This window comes from Ursus arctos, unplaced genomic scaffold (assembly GCF_023065955.2).
Source record: "Ursus arctos isolate Adak ecotype North America unplaced genomic scaffold, UrsArc2.0 scaffold_30, whole genome shotgun sequence".
NCBI classification, from domain to species: Eukaryota; Metazoa; Chordata; class Mammalia; order Carnivora; family Ursidae; genus Ursus; species Ursus arctos.
Window position 1 is genome coordinate 9,800,868 of NW_026622986.1, and position 23,035 is coordinate 9,823,902.

General features: G+C 39.7%; 1 protein-coding gene across 10 annotated transcripts in view; it reads right to left on the reverse strand.

Annotated features, from left to right (window-relative positions):
* The window catches only part of WAC (WW domain containing adaptor with coiled-coil), an 82,338-nt gene extending 72,193 nt beyond the window's left edge, over positions 1–10,145 (reverse strand). For 2 of the 10 annotated variants that reach the window (XM_057304652.1, XM_057304650.1), the window contains exons 1-3: positions 9,340–9,808; positions 8,893–8,930; positions 7,130–7,342 (exon numbers count right to left, since the gene is read on the reverse strand). In XM_057304652.1, coding sequence (XP_057160635.1) covers positions 7,130–7,342; positions 8,893–8,930; positions 9,340–9,380 — 292 coding nt within the window. In that variant the 5' untranslated portion in view covers positions 9,381–9,808. Of the gene's footprint in view, positions 1–7,129; positions 7,343–8,892; positions 8,931–9,154; positions 9,202–9,339; positions 9,809–9,936 lie in introns of those variants that run through there. The other 8 variants (XM_057304651.1, XM_057304649.1, XM_048219404.2 and 5 more) reach the window with 6 other exon arrangements.
* Positions 10,146–23,035: the final 12,890 nt, after the last annotated feature.

A 23,035-nucleotide genomic window follows, 5' to 3' on the forward strand; every position in this document is an offset into this window, starting at 1 on the left:
AGAAACCACACATGTAATTTGCATTTGTGGCTCACATTAACTAGAATATGCATTTCAGCCAAGATCCCCAGGTGATTACTATACACATTCAAGTTTAAGAAGCACTGTTCCACAAAACTGCATTTCGTTTCCTTTAAATCATAATAACAATTCCAATATTATTCTAGCCACCCATTTACTGAAATGCTACAAGGTGTCAGGCACTACTCTAGGCAAGAGGAATACAAGTTAACAAAACAAATTCACTCCCTGTTCTGGTAGAGTATATTCCACAGAAGACAAGCAACGAAAAGCTAAACTATAGTTAGTTCTGCTACTAACTGGTATTTGAAAATGCACATTTGTTCCAGCACTATCGATAAATCAAGAAATTATCAGAGCATAACACAAATTTCCCACTTATGAGAAGTTTCACCTGTGAAAAAACTAGCTGTGCCCGGATGAACCAAGCTACACAGGAATTCACAAAGCACACACCCCAAAGATGCCAGCTACCTCAATTTATCCTGTGAGTTATGAATCATATCCATCCACAATTAGTGTTACAACTTTCAGAGGGTTATTTCAGATAACCCTCCTTCCATCACTTCACAGTAACTCACAAGCTGCAACCCTTTCAAAAGATGCCCACCTCCCACAAGCTAATTTCAGGTCTTTAGGAAGATGAAGTACCACATTTATTATACTGTTAATATACTTCTTAACCATTTAATATGTCATGCTATTATTTTTGTTAGGTTCCTATCTCTTTAACGTGCCCCTAAACACTTTTCCCATAAATCCTGTGGTGGGATTTTGCATAGCATGATGAATTTGAGAGACACACAAGTCAGGTTATAGCAGAATGACTATAAATAACATCAGGTCATGGAAAGTACAAGGAAGAACAATCAATGAAAGTATAGACAGTGATGGGGATGGCTGTTTCGGACTGATCAGGAAGTGTACGGAAGGCCTCTGGGAGATGGTGACATTTAAGCACATTACAAGTTGACAGTGCACCAGGAGGACACACAAAAAGATGAACATCCCAGAGAGAAGCATAACATGCAGTACTCTTCTTCCTGTTAAGGCCAGAATGGACAGAGCAGCACAAACAAGGGCGAGAGTGGTCGGTGAGGAAGCTGAAGAAACAGACATCAGCTTACACAGGGTCTTTTATAGGCCTTGTAAGTAACAGGGAGTCACTGGAGTGTTTTCAGAAAGAGAGTGATGTGAGCTGACCAGCATTTTAACTGGACCACTCTGGACTGTTAGGGCGGGGGTGGGGAGATAATTGTGTGATGCAAAAAGAACACCATTCAGAGGCTTTTGCAGAGTCCTGGTAAGAGAAGGTGGTAGCTAGGAGTATAATGGTTGTATTTTAAGTATTGAGAAGTGGTTACAACTAAAATCCAAGTGAAGTATTTAAGCTACTATTAATTGTTAAAATTGGAAAGCCAGTGTCTTAGCTATATAGTAAACACCCTAGCTCTACCTTCAAATTATATTCCCACTTAAACAGGAATAAGCTTCATCAGTCTATTTCAAAGGGCTGTTGTGGGATCAGATGAGAAACAGTGTAAAGGGGCTTTCAAAATTACGAAGAATCACATAAATAAGTACAAAAGAGACTCTTAGGAGACATTTGCGAGACCTAAATAACTGGTTTTGAAATGATTAACAGATAGTATCTCCAGTACTTAGTAGAGTCCCAGAAGCAGAATAGTTACAGATGTGGTCCCACTTACAGAATCCCTGTAAAGATGCCCCAGCTCATCGCTACCTTCACTCTTTCCAGCATCATAACAAAATGATAAACTACATACACCACAACCATTCTGCACAACAGAAAACAATAAGCAGACACAACAGAGACGATCTAGTTTTCTGTGAATTATGGACCCAAAATCCTAAGTATATGTTATACCAAAAAATTTAAATACATCTTGCACAACTAAAAAACAGTTCAATTAAGACTGCCTTAAAAGTTTAAAGTGAACCATTCCAAAATATTTTTGGTTGTGAAATAGAAATACCATTGTATCATTAACAACACATAGCCATCCCTTCAAAAATAACAAAAATGTTAAAAAGTGATGATTAAGACAAATGACATGGATGTGTTCAAATACATGCACATATGTCTAGGATGTATATACTTTATAAAATAAAAAAAAAAACACTGAAGAACTGAAATATTAGGATCACTAATCTGTTTCTCTTGAAATGGAATACCTATTTCCTGTGGTCTTTAACTGACTTATGGAGATCCAATGCAAATGTATCTGCCTACTTCACTATATTATAAAGCATGGATCAATAAAAATAGGTAATATTTACCTCCTATTTCACTGGACTGAAATCCAAGGTATTAATAAACTTTACATTCTGTATGAAATTTCCAAGTTGCTTTAAGTACTGAATATGAGGGCTTGAGAAAAATGGCTGCTTCCAAACGAAAATTTTGGCAAACTTTCACATTAAAACTCTTTAAAAAAGTAAAACACTGATGTGCTATCTTGGTCTAGAACTACACACATATATTGTGCCAATGTCAACGTCGTGGCTTTGATAAGGACCAAATTAGGTATAACCACCAAGGAAGTTGGGTGAAAGCATTAAAATACAAGAGTATATGACTTTAAGTTAATTTGTGCTATAGTAAACACTCACCAAATAAGCTATCGTTATGCCTAAATGTTTCCTCTCTGACACTGTGAACAATTTACCAGAATAGAAAGGACCAATTTCTAGAGTCAGCTCTGCCACTATTCAATTTTATTCAAGTAAATTTTCTCTCATTTGTAAAACCATAAAACGGATGCTATCTGTTCTACCTTCAAAGAGCAACAGGAGGATCAAATGAGACTGTTCATTTTTATACTTTCTAGCATTACAAATGCAAAGCACATTTCATTTTATTCAAAACATAAGGTTACCTGAATAACCATAAGGCCTTGTGTGTTACCCAAGTATCAGTCTATCACCCAATGCGAAAAGATTCAAACATTACTAAATTGTATTTTAAAAACTATAAAAGCACCAATTACCCCCAAATAATCCCTACAGAACAATTTCTTCAAATGTTATATGGTATCCTTTGTTTGAAAATTAGATGAAAATACGTTTCCAAATATTTCCAAAAATGGCTAAATGACAAGATAAAAACTTTCACCATGCAGCTAAAATTTTTTCAAATCTTTAGAAACAATGGTTACCAAAACCACTAAAGGGAACCTTACTTTTGTACACAAAGATATCTAAATGCTAAGGAAACCAATGAAGAATATTTTTCGATTAGTCCATTTAGTTAAGCTATCTCCCCAAAAAAGAGGTGTCTAACAAGTATTCCAAATGTATCTTACAATAAGTCTCTTACAAATAATTCTGAGAGGGATAATGTGAAAAATGGGACAACCCCCAAGAGGCTGAAGTTTTGTGGAACAGCTTTCCGGAATCCTTGTAAAAATAACTTTCATTCCTAAACTCACCTGTACTATCATCATTCTTAAAGTTACTTGATAAAATAATCATTTAAAACAGGTCCTCAAGAAAGACATACTTTAATAACTAAAGGGAAAGTGTTTTTAAAATTCCACGAAAAGTACGAATTCAACATGTACTGTACTATCATGCTTGTGCGGTCTGGATGTCAGCCACGCTTTTAAAAAACATGTTTAAGCTATAAAAACAAATCTAATGATTGTACCTTAAGATTCTTGCTTTTGGTTATTTTTAAACAAAAGACTGTTTTGCAGATAAATCATGGAATATAAAAATAACTCGATTCACCAAGTTAAAGAATCGTTTAAGTAACTTATACTCTCACATAACTTCCCTTAATTTACAATAATCTACATTCCCTTTAATAAATCCGAAAAGGACAAAATCTAACTCTCTTAACTGTACATACTACGCTATAGTAAGTCTTTTTTAAACTAAAGATTTCTACAACTGACAATCTTTCTCCTTGTTTTTACTTTTCCTAGTATATTACTTAAAGTCCTTTTACACATTACTTCCGAACCGGCACTTTCTAAGGAAATCCAAGGTGCCATAAAAGAAATCTAGTACTCACTGTAAAAAATACGTTGTGATGTAGATAGATGCCAGTAAAGCCCAACCTTGGTTTTTTTAAGTTCTACATTTGTTAACCTGATTTGTAAAATGCAAGTTACAAATCACAGCACATAGGCTCTTAAGTTAGTAGATATTTACTAAAGACTAGGTTTTTTTAAAAACCCTAAAATGAAAATAACACATCCGATATTAGATCAATAAACAATATAGTAACCTGTTCTTAAAGTTGTTTTTTTTTTTTTTTTCTTAAGAGGGAGAGGGGGAAGGAGGAAGGGGAAAAGGGAGAGAATCTTAAGCAGGCTCCAGGCCCAGTGTGTAGCCTGATGTGGGGCTGTCTCTCACAACCGAGATGATGACCTGCGCTGAAATCAAGAGTCACTTAACTGACTGAGTCACCCAGGCACCCCATAATCTGTTCTTAAGTTACTTACACAGCTGCACAGATAATCCAACTCACTGTATTTAACTTTGGAAAATAGTTTTGACTTTACATATACAAGTACTTATATATATAATTTACATTTGTTTAAAAATAAAAATCTAGGGGCGCCTGGGTGGCACAGCGGTTGGGCGTCTGCCTTCGGCTCAGGGCGTGATCCTGGCGATCCAGGATCGAGCCCCACATCAGGCTCTTCCGCTATGGGCCTGCTTCTTCCTCTCCCACTCCCCCTGCTTGTGTTCCCTCTCTCGCTGGCTGTCTCTATCTCTGTCGAATAAATAAATAAATAAATCTTTTAAATAAATAAATAAAAATCTAAAAGAATACAAATGCCTGTAATAAAAAAATCATACTTATGTACTTTAAAAAACTCAGTTTCAAACACATATCGGCAATAACACAAAATACCAGGAGTCAGTGTATAGCAACTAAATATCTAAGTATTAAATGAGGAAAGAATGACCACTTCACATCTGAAAGAATTAACATCAAAGAGACACTCCAAGCTTCAAAATGCATATCTCATATATTGTATTTATTACTTATACATAGTATAAAGGAATATGGCAGCCAGGCATATGAGAAATGGTAGATAGAAATGGAGCTATTTTATTAGTTAAAAGGCTCAAGGAAGACAGATGAACAACTAAAAAGCAAATTAGAAAGTGGGGCCTAACTTAGCAAATGACTAGATCAGAAAAATTAGAAGTTTCTTACAAATGAAGCATCAGCAACCAGATGCAAATAAAACTAAAAGCCTAGAAGTATCTGGAGTTCATACAGGAAGCAAAATTAAAATCAACATGAAGAAAAAAGAGTATAGAAAAAGTTAGCAGCTAAAACCACCACTAGCTGGCAAGAGTCAAAGCCTTTCAAACTACTTTTTCAAGACCAGGATCACATTTTATCTTTACTTTCCAGGAATACCACACAATTGTTGCCCCATGTTTGTTGAATGAGTAAGTAACAGAATGGTCTTGGGATTTCACCTATAAAGGAATTATCAGGTATAGTTAACTGTGAATGTTCGAAAGCATTTACAGAACTTTCCCAGAGCCTAAACTGACTTCTTCCTGGATTTGGAGACAGAAGATACATTAACCAGATCACAATCACCAAAAGAAAACCTAAGATACTTATCTGTAAAGAGATGAAGTACCACATCCTATTTTGTCACAATCACCAAAATTTTAAAAATAAAGCACAGTTCAACACAATTACCTGCCTTCCAAGAGTACCTGGAAGTACCTGCCTTCCAAGAGCTAACATTTAAAATGAAATCCACTGAAGAAGAGTAACTGAAAATAGTATCATCTCAAACCGTAACACTGGAAAATTTACCGACAAAATTAAAAATCTTTATAGTTTAAGTAATTTTGCCATCAAAGGACTTCTAACACTTTAATAACCAAACCCACCTCCTACTGGTTACATACAAACAAAATATAGTTTATCTTCATTAGTGGCACAAAGCTATAGCTATATTCAACAGAACTATATTCTCCTTCCATCCAGTAAGTATTAAATTCTTTCATTTCAATGCTATCTTCTGACCATTAATTTCCTCAACCCAGTAACTATGGACAGAGGAGACCCGCATTTCTGATTATCTGATCACAATGAATAAAGATGACCTCCATCCTAAGAGGCAGAAAAAGAGGACCAGAAGATTCAGGATATTTTAAAAGTGAGCAAAGTATTAAGAAGCTCATGGACAGAAAGCCACATGGCACTCATTTGAGTTTCCTTAGAAGCTTCTGAAAACACAATCACTGTTGTATTTATGTATCTCAAACATGTTATCTATTAAGCAATAGAAGATCTTATAGTGCGAAAAAACATGTTTTAATTACTCTAGTGAAAATGGTTTGTGCCTCAATACATGCTTTAGATATGAATTCCAATTTTTTGGTAAATTCTGGACAAATTAAATCTGAAAATAGTTACTGAATTTATTTACTTTTTCTTGGCCTCCTACCACAAAGAGCTTGAGGCAGGGTAATAAGTGAATAAGTAACAGCACTGTACCAAAAAAATGAGACTAACTTTAAAAAAGTTGAGTATTTGTACAAACACAGTATAAAAATTACATTAATAAAATCCTGGAGAATGTGGAAAGTAACATTTTAAATGCTAACAACAAAAACCCAAAAGAATTTTATGATCACAGGTGGTTTAACTTGAAAAATATCTTGAAAATTGTACTAAGCTGTTAAATTCATAATTTATCAGTAGGAAACACACTTGAACTCCTTATAAAAATAAATTTAAGCAGCAACAAGACTCTCAAACTGAGCCAAATAAACTGAAGGCTTCACTTGAAAAGGTAAAAGTTCTTTTCTTGGAAAAACGTCCTGCACTTCTCTCATCATTAATAGAGCATTTGGTAGGTTATATTCATAAACGCATTCTCTTATGACAAGCCATTGGTATCCATTTTAAGATGATCAGCTCAATACCTTATTTCTACAGTAACTTGTTTAGGAATTAAGTAAATTAACAGAAATAAAATATTTTGAAGACAATCAGATGGTAATGTCCCCAAGCTGGAAATATCACTGCCACCTATTGTTTTACAGAGAGCTATAGTTGAATATATGTGGAAGTTTCATCAAAAAAGCTACTCACCACCATCCCTCTCTCTAACTCTGTGAATATGCACATTTTTGGCCTTACTGTGACCTGTGCTGTCACTATATTTGTTTTCAGGACTATCAGATCTCCGCAACATTTTATTTGGTGGTGAAGGATCTGCGGCGTCTCGCATTTTTTCATGTCTGTGATCACCGCTACTGGGGTGACTCTTCGATGAATACTTAAGTGCCTGTAAAACATCACCCCCCCAAAAAAAAGAGAGAAAGAATTGAAACTTTAAACTTAACTTCCTAAATGATTTTATCATAAAATTTGACATATTAACTTCAGTTTATGAACTTATAAAATTAAAATTTCTATTTTCAATTCTGCCTTTAAGTTATTCAGACAACACCTAAGAACCTAAGATTTATTATAAGGCTTCTTGCACATATCACGTTTTAAAAAAACAAAAATTCATTAAATATCTTTTAACTACAAAAAAAAAAAAAACACCTTGGTACATTTTTCTGGCAATTACAAAGTTTAATCCAAAGTAGAAACTAGTGTACTAGTTTCATCTTGAGTACTAATGTAATCCTGTGTTCTACAACTGATATGCATAGACACAGTATACATAAGCATAAGCATGTTTCTGCAAACCTAAAAAAAACCAAAACATCAGTTTCTCCAATTTTTTGATCCAAAAAAACCATTTCACACCTAACTTACCTACTCTTGCAGGTATAGAAAATTATTTCAAGGTATAAAAATGTTGGTGAATATTTCTAACATAATTTAATGGAACTCCCTCACAATGGTTTAGTTTTATTCTGACACACATTTAAGACAACCATAATAAACCAGTCTTTCACTACAGGTAATTAGTATGTTTCAGAGGAGCAGAATCAACAGGGTTTAATCTTTTGACTAGCCAAAGATAATGAACAATGTTTTATACACCAAGGGACCTAGGGTTTTTAACTTCAGCTTTTAACAAATCATGCTAGCCAGTAACAGAACCATCAGCTTAGAAACTCCTTTAAATAATTAGGTGTAGAAAGTAGAAAGTACTTATTCCTGGTGTCATCTGATAGTTACCATTTATGAGATTTCCCCCGCAAAACGGCCCACTTCTATCACAATTTTAAAAAACTTTACATGCAGAAACCGCAGTAACAAAAAGGAACCCACCTACCTAGAACCATCTATATTAGAATGAATTACCCATAAAGACTTCTGACCATAGAACGAATTATCCAAGTATCCAAAGATCTCAATTCTTACAAAGAGAAAAGCACTTTCACTAGTAACTCAACTATTTGTACTAAAAACAATTAAAATGGGGAAAGGATAGTTTAGGACACACATAATGAGTTGCAAATCAATTAGTTGTTTTCTTCCCAAGCTTTCCATCTAATTTAAGGATCATTACGTTAACTTTCAGTTCCCATATACAATAAATATGGCTCAGAAGTCACCTATCATTATCTCATCCCATCGATTCCCTCACACCGAAATAATCGAGTTAGGTCCTTCCTGGCCAGGAATGATTTTTTTCCTAAAAAAAAAAAAAAAAAAGAAAAAAGAAAAACCACCCTGAACTTCCTCCAGTCACCTGTCAAAATAAGTCACTAAACGTTGCTGGAGAGCGCTAACAGAACCAAACACAAAATTTTAAGGGGACCCGCGGTGCTAGTTTCAGATTTGTTGCACCGAAGGGCCTGTAGCGACTTCTGAAGCCTGCGCTCGAGTAGCAGTTCCTCCCTTCCCCCTCCGTCCCCCCACCCACCCCTCCACCCCGGCCTCGGCTGGTACCTGGTAAGGCTGCGAGTCCCCCCTCCGGTCGTGACAGCTGAAAAACAGGAAGAGACACAGCGATATGAGACACCTCGGGTGGGAGGAAGAAAACGGGTTCCCCCCCAGCGCCTCTCCCCGCGGGAGACCTACCAAACGTACCGGCAATGAGCCCCCCCCACACACACCACACACACACACCCCACACACAAACAGCCGGCTGAAAGGCGGTAACGAGGGCGAAACGCCGAGAACCCGGCCCTCCACTGCCTCCACACTCACTCCGTCCTCGCCCGCTCGCGCGGCTGCTCCTCCTCCCAGCCCGATCCGGATCAGGGTTAACAACAAAAATGGCGGCTCGGCCAGCACCAGATAAGGAGGAACAGCCCCCCCCCCCCCCGCGCGCCGCCGCCGCCACCGCCCCCCGCCCGCGCTGCGGCCCGGCCCGAAACGAAAAGACAATTTACCCATCACTGAGTCTCTGCTGTTTCCTCGCATACATTACCATCAATGCCCGGCCTGTGAGTGTGTGTCGGGGGAGGGGGAGAGCGGCCGCGAGAGGCGGGCGGGCGGGCGCGCAGGCGGCGGGCGGGCGGCAGCACCGGCACCAGGGCCCGGCGCGCCCTCGGCGACTCTCAGCACCTCCCCGTTACTGGCGCCGGCGTTCCCGGGCCATCTCCCTCCGCCGACACCACGCTCACTCTCAGCCCGGGCACCCGCGCCAACTACACGGCGGCAGCGGCGAACCGGGGGGAGGGGGGCAAGAAGACGCGTCCGGCTCAGCCCCGCGGAGAGCTACTGCCTCCTCCGCCTTCTCTTCCTCCTGCTCCGCCGCCTCCTCCCCTCCTCCCCCCGTCGCCGCCGCTGCCTGGTCCTTCTCCTCCGCCTCCTGCCGCCGCCGCCGCCGCCGCTGGTGCCGCCGCTGCCGCTCCACCAACTACATCCGGGCAACTCGGACGCCGCGGCCTTCGGAAAACCTCGGCAGTTTCCGCCGCGCCCCTCCTCTCCCACCCTCTGCCTTCCTCCCCGCCCCGTGCGGCTCCGGAACGCCGCCTTCGGCAAACCTCGGCTCGCCCCGGCCTTCCTCTTCCTCTGAGGCCTGGCCTGCCTCCTCGCGACCCGTCAGCTCTTTCCGGTTGCCGCTTCGTTTCCTCACGCGCAAGTCCGGCTGCTGCCGTTCCAGTTTAGGGATACTCCCGCTCGGGGACCTGCTCGAGGCTGGTCCCGGGGGCTCCGGGGTGCGCGGGGTGGGAGCCGTCTTCGGGAGGAGGACGGTGGGGCGCGAGAGGAGCCATCACGGACTAAATAAAGGAGGCTGCGGCTGCTGCGCGTGCGCCCAGAGGCGCGGGGGTGGGAGGGTGCCCTTGGGTGAGCTCTCCGGCCGCCGGCCCCCGCCCCTTCGGGCTCCGGCGGGGTGGTCGGAAACCCCCCGGTTAGGCGGCCGGCGGGCGGTTACCAAGACGCTTCCTCGGTCGGCAGCGACGGCAGCTGCCCTTGGGGAGGTGGGGAGCGTGCCGCTGCTCCCTGCGGCCCGCTCCCGGGAGCCGGAACCCCGGCGTGGGCACCTGCCTCAGACCGTGCGCCGAGCGCGCGGCCGGCCTTGGGTGGGCCGGGGCTTCCTGGAGCTCGCCGGTCGGCACGGTAGAAAAGTAAGTCTCACCCCCGGAAGTGTGCAGGAGAGCGAGCTTGCCGAGCGAGGACAGACGCAGGAGTTAAGGGGTGTCGTACCGAATGCCGGGAGGCCGTGCGCCGGTGCGGCTGTAAGGTGGACGTGCCCAGTTAGAGGAGGGTGCGCCGCTGCGGGCGGTGAATGGAAACCAAGGCTGACGGGGAGCGGGAATCGGTTACTGGGGGAAGGTGTTGAACCGCCTCATCCTTGTTTCCTGTTTTCCTCCCCTCCCCCTCCGCCCGTCCCCCCCGTCTGTGTCCTCCCCACCCTCTCCTTTCTTTATTTCCCATTTTTCTCTTCTAGTTTCTCTTCCTCGCTGAATCCTTTGGTGAAAGAACATCCATGCGGACGTTGTGCATGTGAATAAAGGCATAGGGTGTGCTAAATGCAGCTACGACGAATTGGATTTTATAGACCGCTACAGACACAATACCAGCATTGGCATATTGGGAGGGGGGAATCCAATATACCCCCCAAAATTAAGCTTTACTTGAGGGTAGTGGGTGATACTCAGGTGGGGCTTTTCTCCCCTGCTCTAAATTCCTTATAAGGCAGCATTAATTTAACGAAAAGATTGTAATAAACACAAAGTAGATATTTGCATAGAAGAAAAAGGTAGAAGAGGAAACAAACCAGAAGAAATAAGACCCCACCAAAAACCAGTATCAAAAAGTAACTGACTTGGTATCCAACAAGTTTCCTTACTGCTGGGCCTAGTGAAGAGAAGGAATGATGTGGGGGGCCCTGAAATCACAATTGATTGAAAGAAATTATTACGTAGCCTTATTTGTCACATCCACCTGCCAGATGTCAGGATTATTGCTGTTTTCGAGAACCAGTAATAGAAACCTACTTAATGCCCTCATAAACTACCAGTAACTAAAAAGACAGCCAATGACTGAAATGGGAAAAAAATTAAAAACCTTGCGTTTTATGTACAATTTCTTTTCTTTAAAGATTTTATTTATTTCAGAGCGTGGCGGGGGTGGGGGGGGAGCAGAGGGGGAAGAATCTCAAACCTACTCCTGCTGAACAGGGAGCATTCAGATCACTACCGCAGCTGAAACCAAGAGTTTCAGCTGAACGGACTGAACGACCCAGCTGCCCCTTATGTGCAATTTCTAACATTTTTGTAACACGTTGAAGACAGAAGGTAGATTTGCAGAGTACACAGAGTAGTATATCTATCGTATGCAGAAACTTTTTGAAAACTGGCAGCAAAATTTATTACTAATTTGATGGTAATCATGTGCTGAAATTTTGATATATATCATTTGATCAAAAGCAGCAAACTGGAGGAAACTGTACAAGGCAATGTAGTCCTCATAGATCCTATATTTACAAATTTGCCTACTCATTAAAATTTGTAATCACCAAATAGTATGCATAGCAGTCATGGACATGCATAGTGATGAAAAATTTAACATTCCCAGTTGAGTTTAACAAGACAACACTGGTTTATTCTGTTCTCATACTGTAAATAAATGTACTTTTCACAATATATATACTTTCAGGGTTTTTGCACTTTTCATGCTTATCGGTGGTTTTGCTTTTTTAAGTGCCCCTCGAAGCATAGCGCTGAAGTGCTGTCTGGTAATCCTAAGCACAAGACGTGATGTGCCTGGTGGAGAAAACATGTCCTAGATACCATTTCAGGCTTATCATTAGTGCCCTTGGCCATGATGAGTTCAGTATTAAGGAATCAACAATATATATAAAATAAGCTGTCTAAATAGAAACACATTGATGAAAATGTGACCTAAGTCTCTCAGGAACCTAACGCTGTTCTTTAACAGAACTCCCTCAAATAAATTTCAACCACTTAGTAAAGGTCCCTTTCTAAATGTTATACCCATTTTTAAGAAACTCACTGCCTATTATAGATTCCATTATCCAGTGCTATAAATCCTTTAGAAATACCGTCAATCCTTTCCTTCTCTCTCCTTCCATTTTACCTGTCTGAACCACACTCCTGGTTAATTCACTGTGCGCTTGCAGCAGAGCAGTTGAACTTGGCTGGAGAAGAACAGCCATCCTAACTGGCCCGAGGTCCTTGTATTCACCACACCCCCCAGGCTTATTTCCCTAATCCATTTACCCAGCTCTTAAATAGCTGTTTAATGTCTTTTAAAGTGAGAAGACATCCCCCACTCCTCATTCTGAGTAAGGCATTATCTTGCTTCTTGTCTCTCTAGGGAAATAGAAAAAAAATCAGAAATCAATAACAGCTCCCTCCTACTCAACCATTGCTCCTACCAACCTACATCTGAATTCACTGCCACACTCCTGTAACTATGGATAACTGTCAAAGTTCCTAGGATCAGAGTTACCACCTTTTCCCTGAATTCCATTTTACTCTTGGAATTGTATGCTTTCCTTAACGAATTTTTTTCCTCTCAACTGGATCACTTCTGTCAACTTATAAACATGTCTTAATAGCTACCATCTTTAAAAAAAACAAAACTTGACTTTTCTCTCCCTCCAAATACCCTGCCCCACTTTGATTTGCTCTTCTGTACAAACTTCTCCCCTTACGCCTCTCTTAAATCCACAAATCAGACTTGATCTCACTCCACTGTGAAACTGCTCAATATCATCAGTAACCTCCATGTTCTCAAATCCAATTTTTATTTTCAATCTCCATCTCATTTCAACCTGTCAGCAGCATTTGACACAGATGGTGAGTTACTTTCTTCCTGAAGCTCTTTATCTGGCCTGCCAGGATTCCATTCTGTCTTTCTTGCTTCTCTTCCTTAAAAGGTTGCTTAGTCTTCTTGCTGGTTCCTCCTAATTTTTAGCCTCAAAATGTTGGAGTGCCCTAAGATTCAAATCTCACAACTTGGACTGCTTCTCTGATCTCTGGTCTCCCTCACTAAGCAATCCTACCCATGTCTCTGGCTAAATGAAATCCATGTTTGAATCTCCAGCCTATACCTTTCCCCTGAACACTAGGCTCACAACTGCCTACTGTACTGCTCAAATGTCCAGGTATCACAAACCTGAGTTATCCACAACCAAACTCTTAATTCCCCCCCCCCAAATAAATTCTGATTAGGTCTTCCCTATTTCATGAAATGGCAACTCCATTCTTCCAGTTGAGACTAGAGACTTTGGAGTTCTTGATTCTTTCATATCTCATCTACTCCATCAGCAAATGCCACCAGTATTATCTTCAAAATATACTCAGAGTCTGATCTTTGGTCACTAATTCTGTCACATTCATTCTGGTCCAAGTCACCATCTTATCCCTAGGCCATAGAAAAGGCCTCCTAACTCATCTGCTTTCACAGGGTTTACTAGCTCACACAGCAGTCGGAGTGATCTGTTTACAAGTCAGTATTATTTCTATCTTAAAACCCACCAATGGCTTCCCATCTCAGAATAAAAGCCAAAGTTCCTCCCATGGTCTATGAGTGAACTACCCCCATCCACATTACTTCTGGTTTCATATCCAGTTACTTTTTTACTTGATCATTTCCCCCCATCTCTCTCTCCACTTTTTCTCCAAAATACCAGGCATGTCTGAGGACCTTTGCCCTACTATCCAGCCTGGAATGTTCTTCCCCTTTGGTCCTACTTGGTTCACACTGTATCACTTCTTTAGTTCTCTACTTGAATCTCACCTTATCAGAAAGGTCTTTCCTCTGAGAATTCTATATAAATGGTACCCCACTATTATCTCTCACCCTGCTCTATTTTTCTTTTACTCTTTGCCATATAATATATATTTCATTTATTGGTTGTCTCCCACCAGAATGGTATCTCTGTGACATCAGATAAACATTTGTTGAGTGAAAGTATATTTGCCTACAAAATTACAAAGAAAATAGCAAAATATTGTTCCTTCTTAAGAGGAAAAGATGTGGTTTTAAGATCCAGCCCTGCTGTCATGAATAGGGAAAAGCTGACTTATTCCTAATGCAGATAAAATACTGTATTAGATAACATTTGAAAATTTACATAAATTTGCATATATAGCAAATCTTAGACTATTTGCATTCCTCTCTATTGAGAGATTGCAAGTTTGTAAGTGTTCAAAAGCCCCATATTTTAACCAACAGATTAACACATATCAACCAATAGAGGGGGAGAACTATCAGCCCATAGGCTGTAGGTGACCATGACTTTAATGTGATCCTGTTCATGGAGAATCAAAAAGTGAAGGCCTCAAACTTCTAGTAGAAGGGGCTATAAAGGTTTTGCTAGCATTTCTAAAGGATCACAAACTAAGACTGTATTGTCTGAGATTTTTACCTACTCTTATTTATTTATTTACTAGAGAGAGGGAGGGCGCACACAAGCAGGGGGAGAAGCAGGCTCCCTACTACACAGGGAGCCTGATGTGGGACTCAATCCCAGGACCCTGGGATCATGACTGGAGCTGAAGGCAGATGGTTAACCAGCTGAGCCACCCAGGGATCTCTTCCTCCTCTTTTCATTTCTCTTTTTTCTCTTCCTTGCCTTCTTCTCAAACAGGATAGTATAGTGGTTAAAAACATGGCTTTTGGAATCAGAATGACATAATGTAGAGCTCTGGCTACATTATTGACTGACTGGCAGTGTGATGTTCAGCAAATTCCCCAAATTTTAGAGATTACGCTTCCTTATCTCTAAAATTAGCTTAATAGGGTATAGGGCTGTTTGTCAGAAGTAAATGAAATCACTTTACGTAGTTAAGCAGCACTTGGCACATACATGCCCCACTGCTGGTGGTTATCATTCATTCATTCAAAAAAACATTATTGACCTGTGTATCATGTCTTGGGAACACAGTATTAAGCAAATTCACTTGGTTTCTGCTTCTGTGGAGTTTATATTTTAATATATAACTAAAAGGAGACCATTTGAGTTCTCAGAGTTGTGATGTGAGGCTTTCATTCAAGTATGTGGAAAAATGGGAAAACTGCCACAAAAATTACTATTTAGAAAAGGGGAGTAAAAATCTCCAGGACAGGACCATATCAGTATGATGTATTTTTTTACGTAGAGATAATAACGTAAATAGTCAACGATCCAAAGTTCCTTATTTACTCATGCAGAGGCAGTAAAGGGAGGCTCTGGATTTACAAACTGGCCACTTTTTAAAGTCCTTCCAAGTGATAGATAGTAGGGTACAGCCAAGATTGAGAACTAGGGGCACCTGGGTGGCTCAGTCGTTGGGCATCTGCCTTCGGCTCAGGGCGTGATCCCGGAGTCCTGGGATTGAGCCCCGCATCGGGCTCCTCCACTGGGAGCCTGCTTCTTCCTCTCCCACTCCCCCTGCTTGTGTTCCCTCTCTTGCTGGCTGTCTCTCTCTCTGTCAAATAAATAAATAAAATCTTAAAAAAAAAAAAAAAAAAAGAATGAGAACTATACCCTAAACCCTTTTCCTCTGTCTGGCAAAATTGCAGCTTGAATTAACCCAATCATTCACTTTCTCAGTGCCTCTGAGCAATTGCACACTGCTGAAGACTATTGGACAATACAAAAGATTGATTCCGCTAAAATCTCATGATCACCAAAATCAAATGAACACCCAGTACATCTAGGCAATCTTTTATTTCTCTCTCCAACTCTCTCACCACTTGAACAAGGTTTTCAAACTCCACTCTCCACATATCTATCCCCCTCACTTTACTACCTCCCCTTTACTCTCAGCAGATAACATCACCACTTTCCTCCCAAATTCGAGCCACCAAAGGGAAATTTCTTCCTGCTTCAGTATTTGCAAATCTACCTACAGTCATCCTTCTCCCTATTTACTCAACAGTGTATTGAGTACCCACTATGTGCTGGGGATACATCAATGAAGCATACAAAGAAAAATCTTTACCTCCCCCCGGCCTTCGACCTTATATTTTAATGGGGAAAGTCAGGAATAAGTGATATGATGATTTAGAAAGTAGTAAGTACTATGGAGAAGAATGGAAATTTATAGGAAGTTGCTGATTAAGGAATAATATTTTAAATAGAGTAGTCATTGAGCTGATGACATTTGAGCAAACACTTGAAGGTGGTGAGAGAGTAAGCGGTATGGGTGTTTGGAGAGGAGTATTCCTGGCAAAGGAAATAGCAAGAGAAAATGTCTAGAGGCAGGAGTGTGCCTGGTGTGTAAGAATAATAAGGAAAGCTGTGGGATGAAATGTGACCTAGGGGGAAAGTTTTAGGAAAGGAGATCAAATAGGTTAAACGAGGGGATGAAGAGGCAGATCATGAAGGATCTAATAGGCCATTGCAAAAAGTTTGGCTTTTATTCTGAGTGAGATGAGAAGCCATTGGAGAGTTAAAAGCAGAAACGTGATGCTGGTTACTGTGTTAAGAATAGTCTATATGGGGGGCGCCTGGGTGGCACAGTGGTTAAGCGCCTGCCTTCAGCTCAGGGCGTGATCCCGGCGTTAAGGGATCGAGCCCCACATCAGGCTCCTCCGCTATGAGCCTGCTTCTTTCCTCTCCCACTCCCTCTGCTTGTGTTCCCTCTCTTGCTGGCTGTCTCTATCTCTGTCAAATAAATAAAAATAAAATCTTTAAAAAAAAAAAAAAAAGAATAGTCTATATGGGGGCGCCTGGGTGGCACAGCGGTTAAGCGTCTGCCTTCGGCTCAGGGCGTGATCCCAGCAATCTGGGATTGAGCCCCACATCAGGCTCTTCTGCTATGAGCCTGCTTCTTCCTCTCCCACTCCCCCTGCTTGTGTTCCCTCTCTCTCTGGCTGTCTCTATCTCTGTTGAATAAATAAATAAAATCTTTAAAAAAAAAAAAAAAAAAGAATAGTCTATATGGTAAGGAAGGAAGCAGGGAAACTACCTAGGATACTACTGCATTGTCCTGAGGTCACTGTTTCAAAACAGGAGTTAAGCTTCCTCTCTAAGGCCATTTCCTTTACATATACTTTCCTTCCACCTCGAGTTACTTTACACTAACAAGTATCCCTTTCTTTGTATACTTAAACTCTCCCTTTTATCTGATTCATATCCATTGTTTTTAAACACATCTGAATCTTATGTCAAAATAAACACTTCCTTGACCCCAGTTGCTGCCCGGTTACATTCCTCACTTCAGCCAAATTTCCAGTAAGCCTTGCCTCTGACATCTCACTGGTTTCATTGTTCACCCCTTTATTCACATTCCAGGTTACTATCATCTGACATCTGCCCCCTATAATATCACCAAAACAGAGATTCCTAATGGAGTGGTTCTTCAAGAGATAGTGCTAATTCTCCAGGAGACATTTTGGGATATGTGGCAGTACTTTTTCTAATCTGATTTGTATATTTTTGGAAGGGTGCTACTGGTATTTAGTTGTCAGAGGTCAAGGATACCTAACATACTGCAATCTGTAGGACAGTCTCTCACATTTAAGAATTATCCTGCTCAAAATACCAAAGTCAACCTGTTAAAAAATACTCTTGGGCGCCCAGCTTGCTCAGTTGATAGAGCATGCAACTCTTGATCTCGAAGTCATAAGTTTGAGCCCCATGTTGGGTGTAGACATTACAGAAAAAAAAGAAAAGAAAAGAAAAAAGAAAAGAAAAGATTCTTGAAAAATAGTCTTGAGGTCACAAATGACTTCTATGTACCTGCATTCACTGAACATTTTACCATCTTTTTCCTAGAATCCTAGAATATTTTGCATTGATAGCTACTCTGTTTGTATTACATTTCTCTCTTGGCTTCTCTAACACATCATATTCCTTGTTTTCTTTCTACCTCTGGCAGGTCCTCTCATTCCTTTTTGCAGACTCATCCTCTACTCCACTACCAAATGTTGAGGTTCTCCAAATCAGTCCCTGGGGGGGTGATGTCAGTAAAAATGGCCATTATAGAACTCCAAGGACCTGTCTCTCCACATAAACAGCAAATAATTGGGCAAAAATTATCAGAATCAAGTTTATGTGAACTTATGTAAAAAGTTACAATAACCAGGCAAACGTTTATTCAAGAACAAGGTGATTGAATCCCAGTAGGAGAGCTTTGTGTTATTGAGACTTACCTTAGCCTCATTGCTTCACCCCCAGTTCAATGGCAGTTTTGGACAACAGCCTACATTTCTGGTGTAGATTCCTGGTGCCAGAGGTAACAGAATGGACCTTGTTCTCAAAGAATTGTGGTAGTTTATTTTGACCTGTCTGGTGGCTCCCTGAAGGACTAGTGCAAGGGCTTGCCCTTATTTTGCCTAACTTAGAATTCTTCTGAGGCAGAAGTGACTACCCAGGAGATATTAAAGGCAAGTTTATTAGCTGCTGCCAGTTGGGGAAAGGAATAACAATCAGGGCAAACAATACACATAACAAAAAGCCTGAGAGGAAAGGCTGAAGAGTGAGATACTTTGGAGAATAAAATCTTTGAAAAGCTCCTATATATTCCTGGGACTCTGAAAGGTTACCTGGGGGCACCTGGCTGTCTCAGTTGGTAGAGCATGTGACTCTTGATCTCAGGATTGTAAGTTCAAGCCCCATGTTGTGTGTAGAGATTACTTAAAAATAAAATCTTAAAAAAAGGCTACCTATATATCTAGGGTGGGGGCAAATGCACAGAAAAAAACTGCAAAGTTCCTAAAGTCTCTTCTCTGACTAACATTCAGGCTGTGCTCAGATAGAAAGTGAAAGATAAGGTAGACTTATAAATTGTCCATTTGAATGATAAAGGCATGCCCCAACACACCTGGAAAGAGACTTCTAACAAAACCTGGAAGTTGTTTTCTTCATTTTTTGGTTGTAGGCATTTAAGGAAATCTCTGTTGAATCACTAGCCAGCCACTAAGCCAAAAAAACAGAGATTTCAGTAGTCACACATAAGAAGGGATACAGACTTGACAGAGTTAGTTTAGAAGAATCACTAAACGAACAAGAGCAACCACAATAAGCATTGACAACAAACTCTAGGGAGGGAGGAGAATATGATTTCTGGAATTGCCACATTATATTAATCAAAATGTCCAGTTTTCAACACAAAATAACAAGGCAGAAAAAAAAAATGTGGCCCATATACAGAAAAAAAGAAGTTGATAGAACCTGTCCTCAGGGAAGCACAGATGTTGGGCTTACTAGACAAAGATTTTTCCACCAACTCTTTTAAATATGCTGGAATAGCTAAAGGAAATCATGGACAAAGAACTAAAAGAAATCAGGACAGTATGTCTCACCGAGTAGAGAATATTGATAAAGAGGTTGAAATTATAAAAAGGAAGCAAATAGAAATTCTGAAGTTGAAAAGTACAGTAAATGAAACTAAAAAGTCACTAGAGGGATTCAACAGTAGATGTGAGCTGTCAGAAGAAGGAATCAGCAGACTTCAACATAGGTCAACTAAGACTACCCAATCAGAGAAGTGGAAAGGAAAAAGAATGAAGAAAAATGAATAGAGCCTAAGAGACCCGTGGGACAGCATCGTGCATATGAATATATGCATAATAGGCATTCCAAAAGGAGGGGAGAGAAAGAAAGGGGCAGAAAGAATATTGGAAGAAATGATGGCGAAAAAACTTCCCAGATTTAATGAAAGACATGAATCTAGATGTCCAAGAAGCTCAATGAACTCCAAGTAGGATAAATTCAAAGGGACCCACACCAAGACATATTGTAATCAAACTGTTGAAAGTCAATGACAAAGAGAATCCTGAAAGCAGCGAGTGAGAAGTGAGTCCTCACATAAGAGGTAGGCTCAATAAGATTAACAGCTGATTTCTCACCAGAAACTATAGAAACCAGGAGACAATGAAATGATATATTCTAAGTGCTGAAAGAAAAATTCTGTTAGCTAAGAATTCTTTTTTTTTTTAAGATTTATTTATTTATTTGTCAGAGAGAGGGAGATAGCATGAACAGGGGTAGCAGCAGGCAGAGGGAGAAGCAGGCTCCCCGCTGAGCAAGGAGCCTGATGTGGGACTCAATCCCAGGACGCTAGGATCATGCCCTGAGCCAAAGGCAGATGCTTAACTGACTGAGCCACCTAGGCATCCCTGTTAGCCAAGAATTCTATATCTAGCAAAACTATCCTTCAGAAATGAAGAAGTTAAGACATTCTCAGATAAGCAAACACTGAGAGAATTTGTCATTAGTAGACCTGCCCTACAAGAAATACCAAAGGGAGGTCTTTAACCTGAAATGAAAGGACGCTAGATAGTAACTTGAATCCACATGAAGAAGCACTGTTAGAGGTAACTATGTGGGTAATATAAAAGTCAGAGTTCATGTACTGTTGGTTAGTAACTTCTTTTTTTCTGTAAGATTTAAAATACAACTATGAAAACAGTAATTATAAATCTTTGTCCTTGGGCATATAATGTATAAAGATGTAATTTGTGATAACAAAAGAGAGAATGAAGCATAAGAGCAAAGATGTTTTTTGCCCTTGAAACTAAGTTGGTTTTTACCTAAAAAATATTATTACAAGTTGCTAATTATAATCCCTAGGGCAACTATTAAGAAAATAACTGATGTAGTAAAACAAATGACAAGAAGTACAAAAGATGGACTAGAAAATATCTAACACAAAAGAAGTCAGTAGTGGAGGAATTGAACAACATAAAAGATATACAACATATGAAAAAGCAAATGGCAAAGAAAATTTTTCCTTATCACTAATCACATTAAATGTAAATGCATTAAACTCTAATTAACAAGCAGAGAAATTGGCAGAATGGATTTTTTTTAATGTTCTAATTATACCCCCTCTACAAGAGACTCACTTTAGAACCAAATAACCATAGAGTTGAAAGTGAAAGGATGGAAAAAGATATTCCAAGATAGTTCAAGTGTATGTGGAACAGTCTCCAGTATAGAATATAGGTTGGTCTATAAAACAAGTCTCAGTAAATTCAAAAGATTGAAATCATATCAAGTATTTTCTCTGACCACAAAGGTATGAAACTACAAATAGACATCTTTAAGCTATGAATATGTCATAGAAGAAATCACAAGAGAAATTTTAATATACTTTAAGATGAATGAAAAAGAAAATACAGCACACTGAAACATGGACTGAAGCAAAAGCAGAGCTCAGTGGGAAATTTATAGCTATAAGTGCCTACATTTAATAAGATCTAGAAACAATAACCTAAGCTTCTACCTTAAGGAAATAAAAAATAAAAGCAAATGAAACCTAAATCAAGCAGAAGGAAGGAACTAGCAAAGATAAGAGCAGAGATAAGTGAAATAGACAATAGAAAACAACCACAAAAAATCAATGAAACCAAAACTTGGTTCCTTGAAAAGATCAATCAAATTAACAAACCTTTAAACAGAATGGACAGGAAAAAAGAAAATTCAAATTGCTACAATCAGAAATAAGTGGGAACATTACTACTACAACTACTACCAACTTTATAGAAATAAAAGGAATTGTTAACAATTATATGCCAAAAAATTAGATGATCTAAATGAAACAAATTCCTAGAAACAAACTACCGAAACTGACTCAAAATAGAATAGACAGTAGAAGAGACTGAATCAGTAATCAAAAAACTTCCAAAAAAGGAAAACTGAGAATCATATGGCTTCATTGGCGACTTCTATCAAACATTTAAAAAAAAACAATACCAGTCTGGGGGACCTAGATGGCTCCGTTGTTTGAATGTTTGATTCTTGATTTTGGCTCAGGTCATGATCTCAGGGTTGTGGGAGATTATCTCTCTCTCTCACACCTCTGCCTTCCCCAACCCCCTCTCCTCTCCTTCTAAGAAAAAAAAAAACAAAAACAGTCCTTCTCAAACTCTCACCCACATACAAAAAATAGATAAAGAGGAAACACTTCCTAACTCATTCTATCAATTCAGCATTACCCTGATACCAAAGCCAGACAAAGACACCACAAGAAAATAAAACTACAGACCAATATCCCTAATGAATATGGATACAAAGATCTCAGCAAAAGTAAATTCAGCAGCACAGTAAAAGGATTATCTACCATGTCCAAACGGAATCCACAAAAAAATTTATTAGCTCTAATAAATTTGTCAAAATCTCAAGGTACAAGGTCAACATACAAAAATCAGTTGTCTTTCTGTACATTTGCAATGAATATTCCAAAAATGAAATTAGGAACACAATTCCATTGACAGCATCAAAAAGAATAAAATACCGAGAAATAAATTTAAATGAGGTGTAAGAGCTGTACACTGAAAACTGCAAAACTTTGGGGATTTTTTTTTCATTTCATTTTGTTTTGTTTTTTGAAAACTTCAAAACATTGTTGAAAGAAATTCAAGAAGACTTAATAAATGAAAAGACATTTCTGTGTTTATATATCGGAAGACCGAATATTGTTAGAATGACACTACTCCCTAATTGATCTACAGATCCATTGCAATACCTATCAAAATTCCAACTGCTTTTTTTTTTGCAGAATTTGACAAGTTGACACTAGAATTCATATGGAATAACAAGGGATCCCCAAACAATCTTAAAAAAGAACAAAGTTGGAGGACTCATAGTTCCTGATTTTAAAACTTACTACAGGGGCGCCTGGGTGGATCAGTCAATTAAGTGTCCAGCTCTTGATTTCAGCTCAAGTCATGATC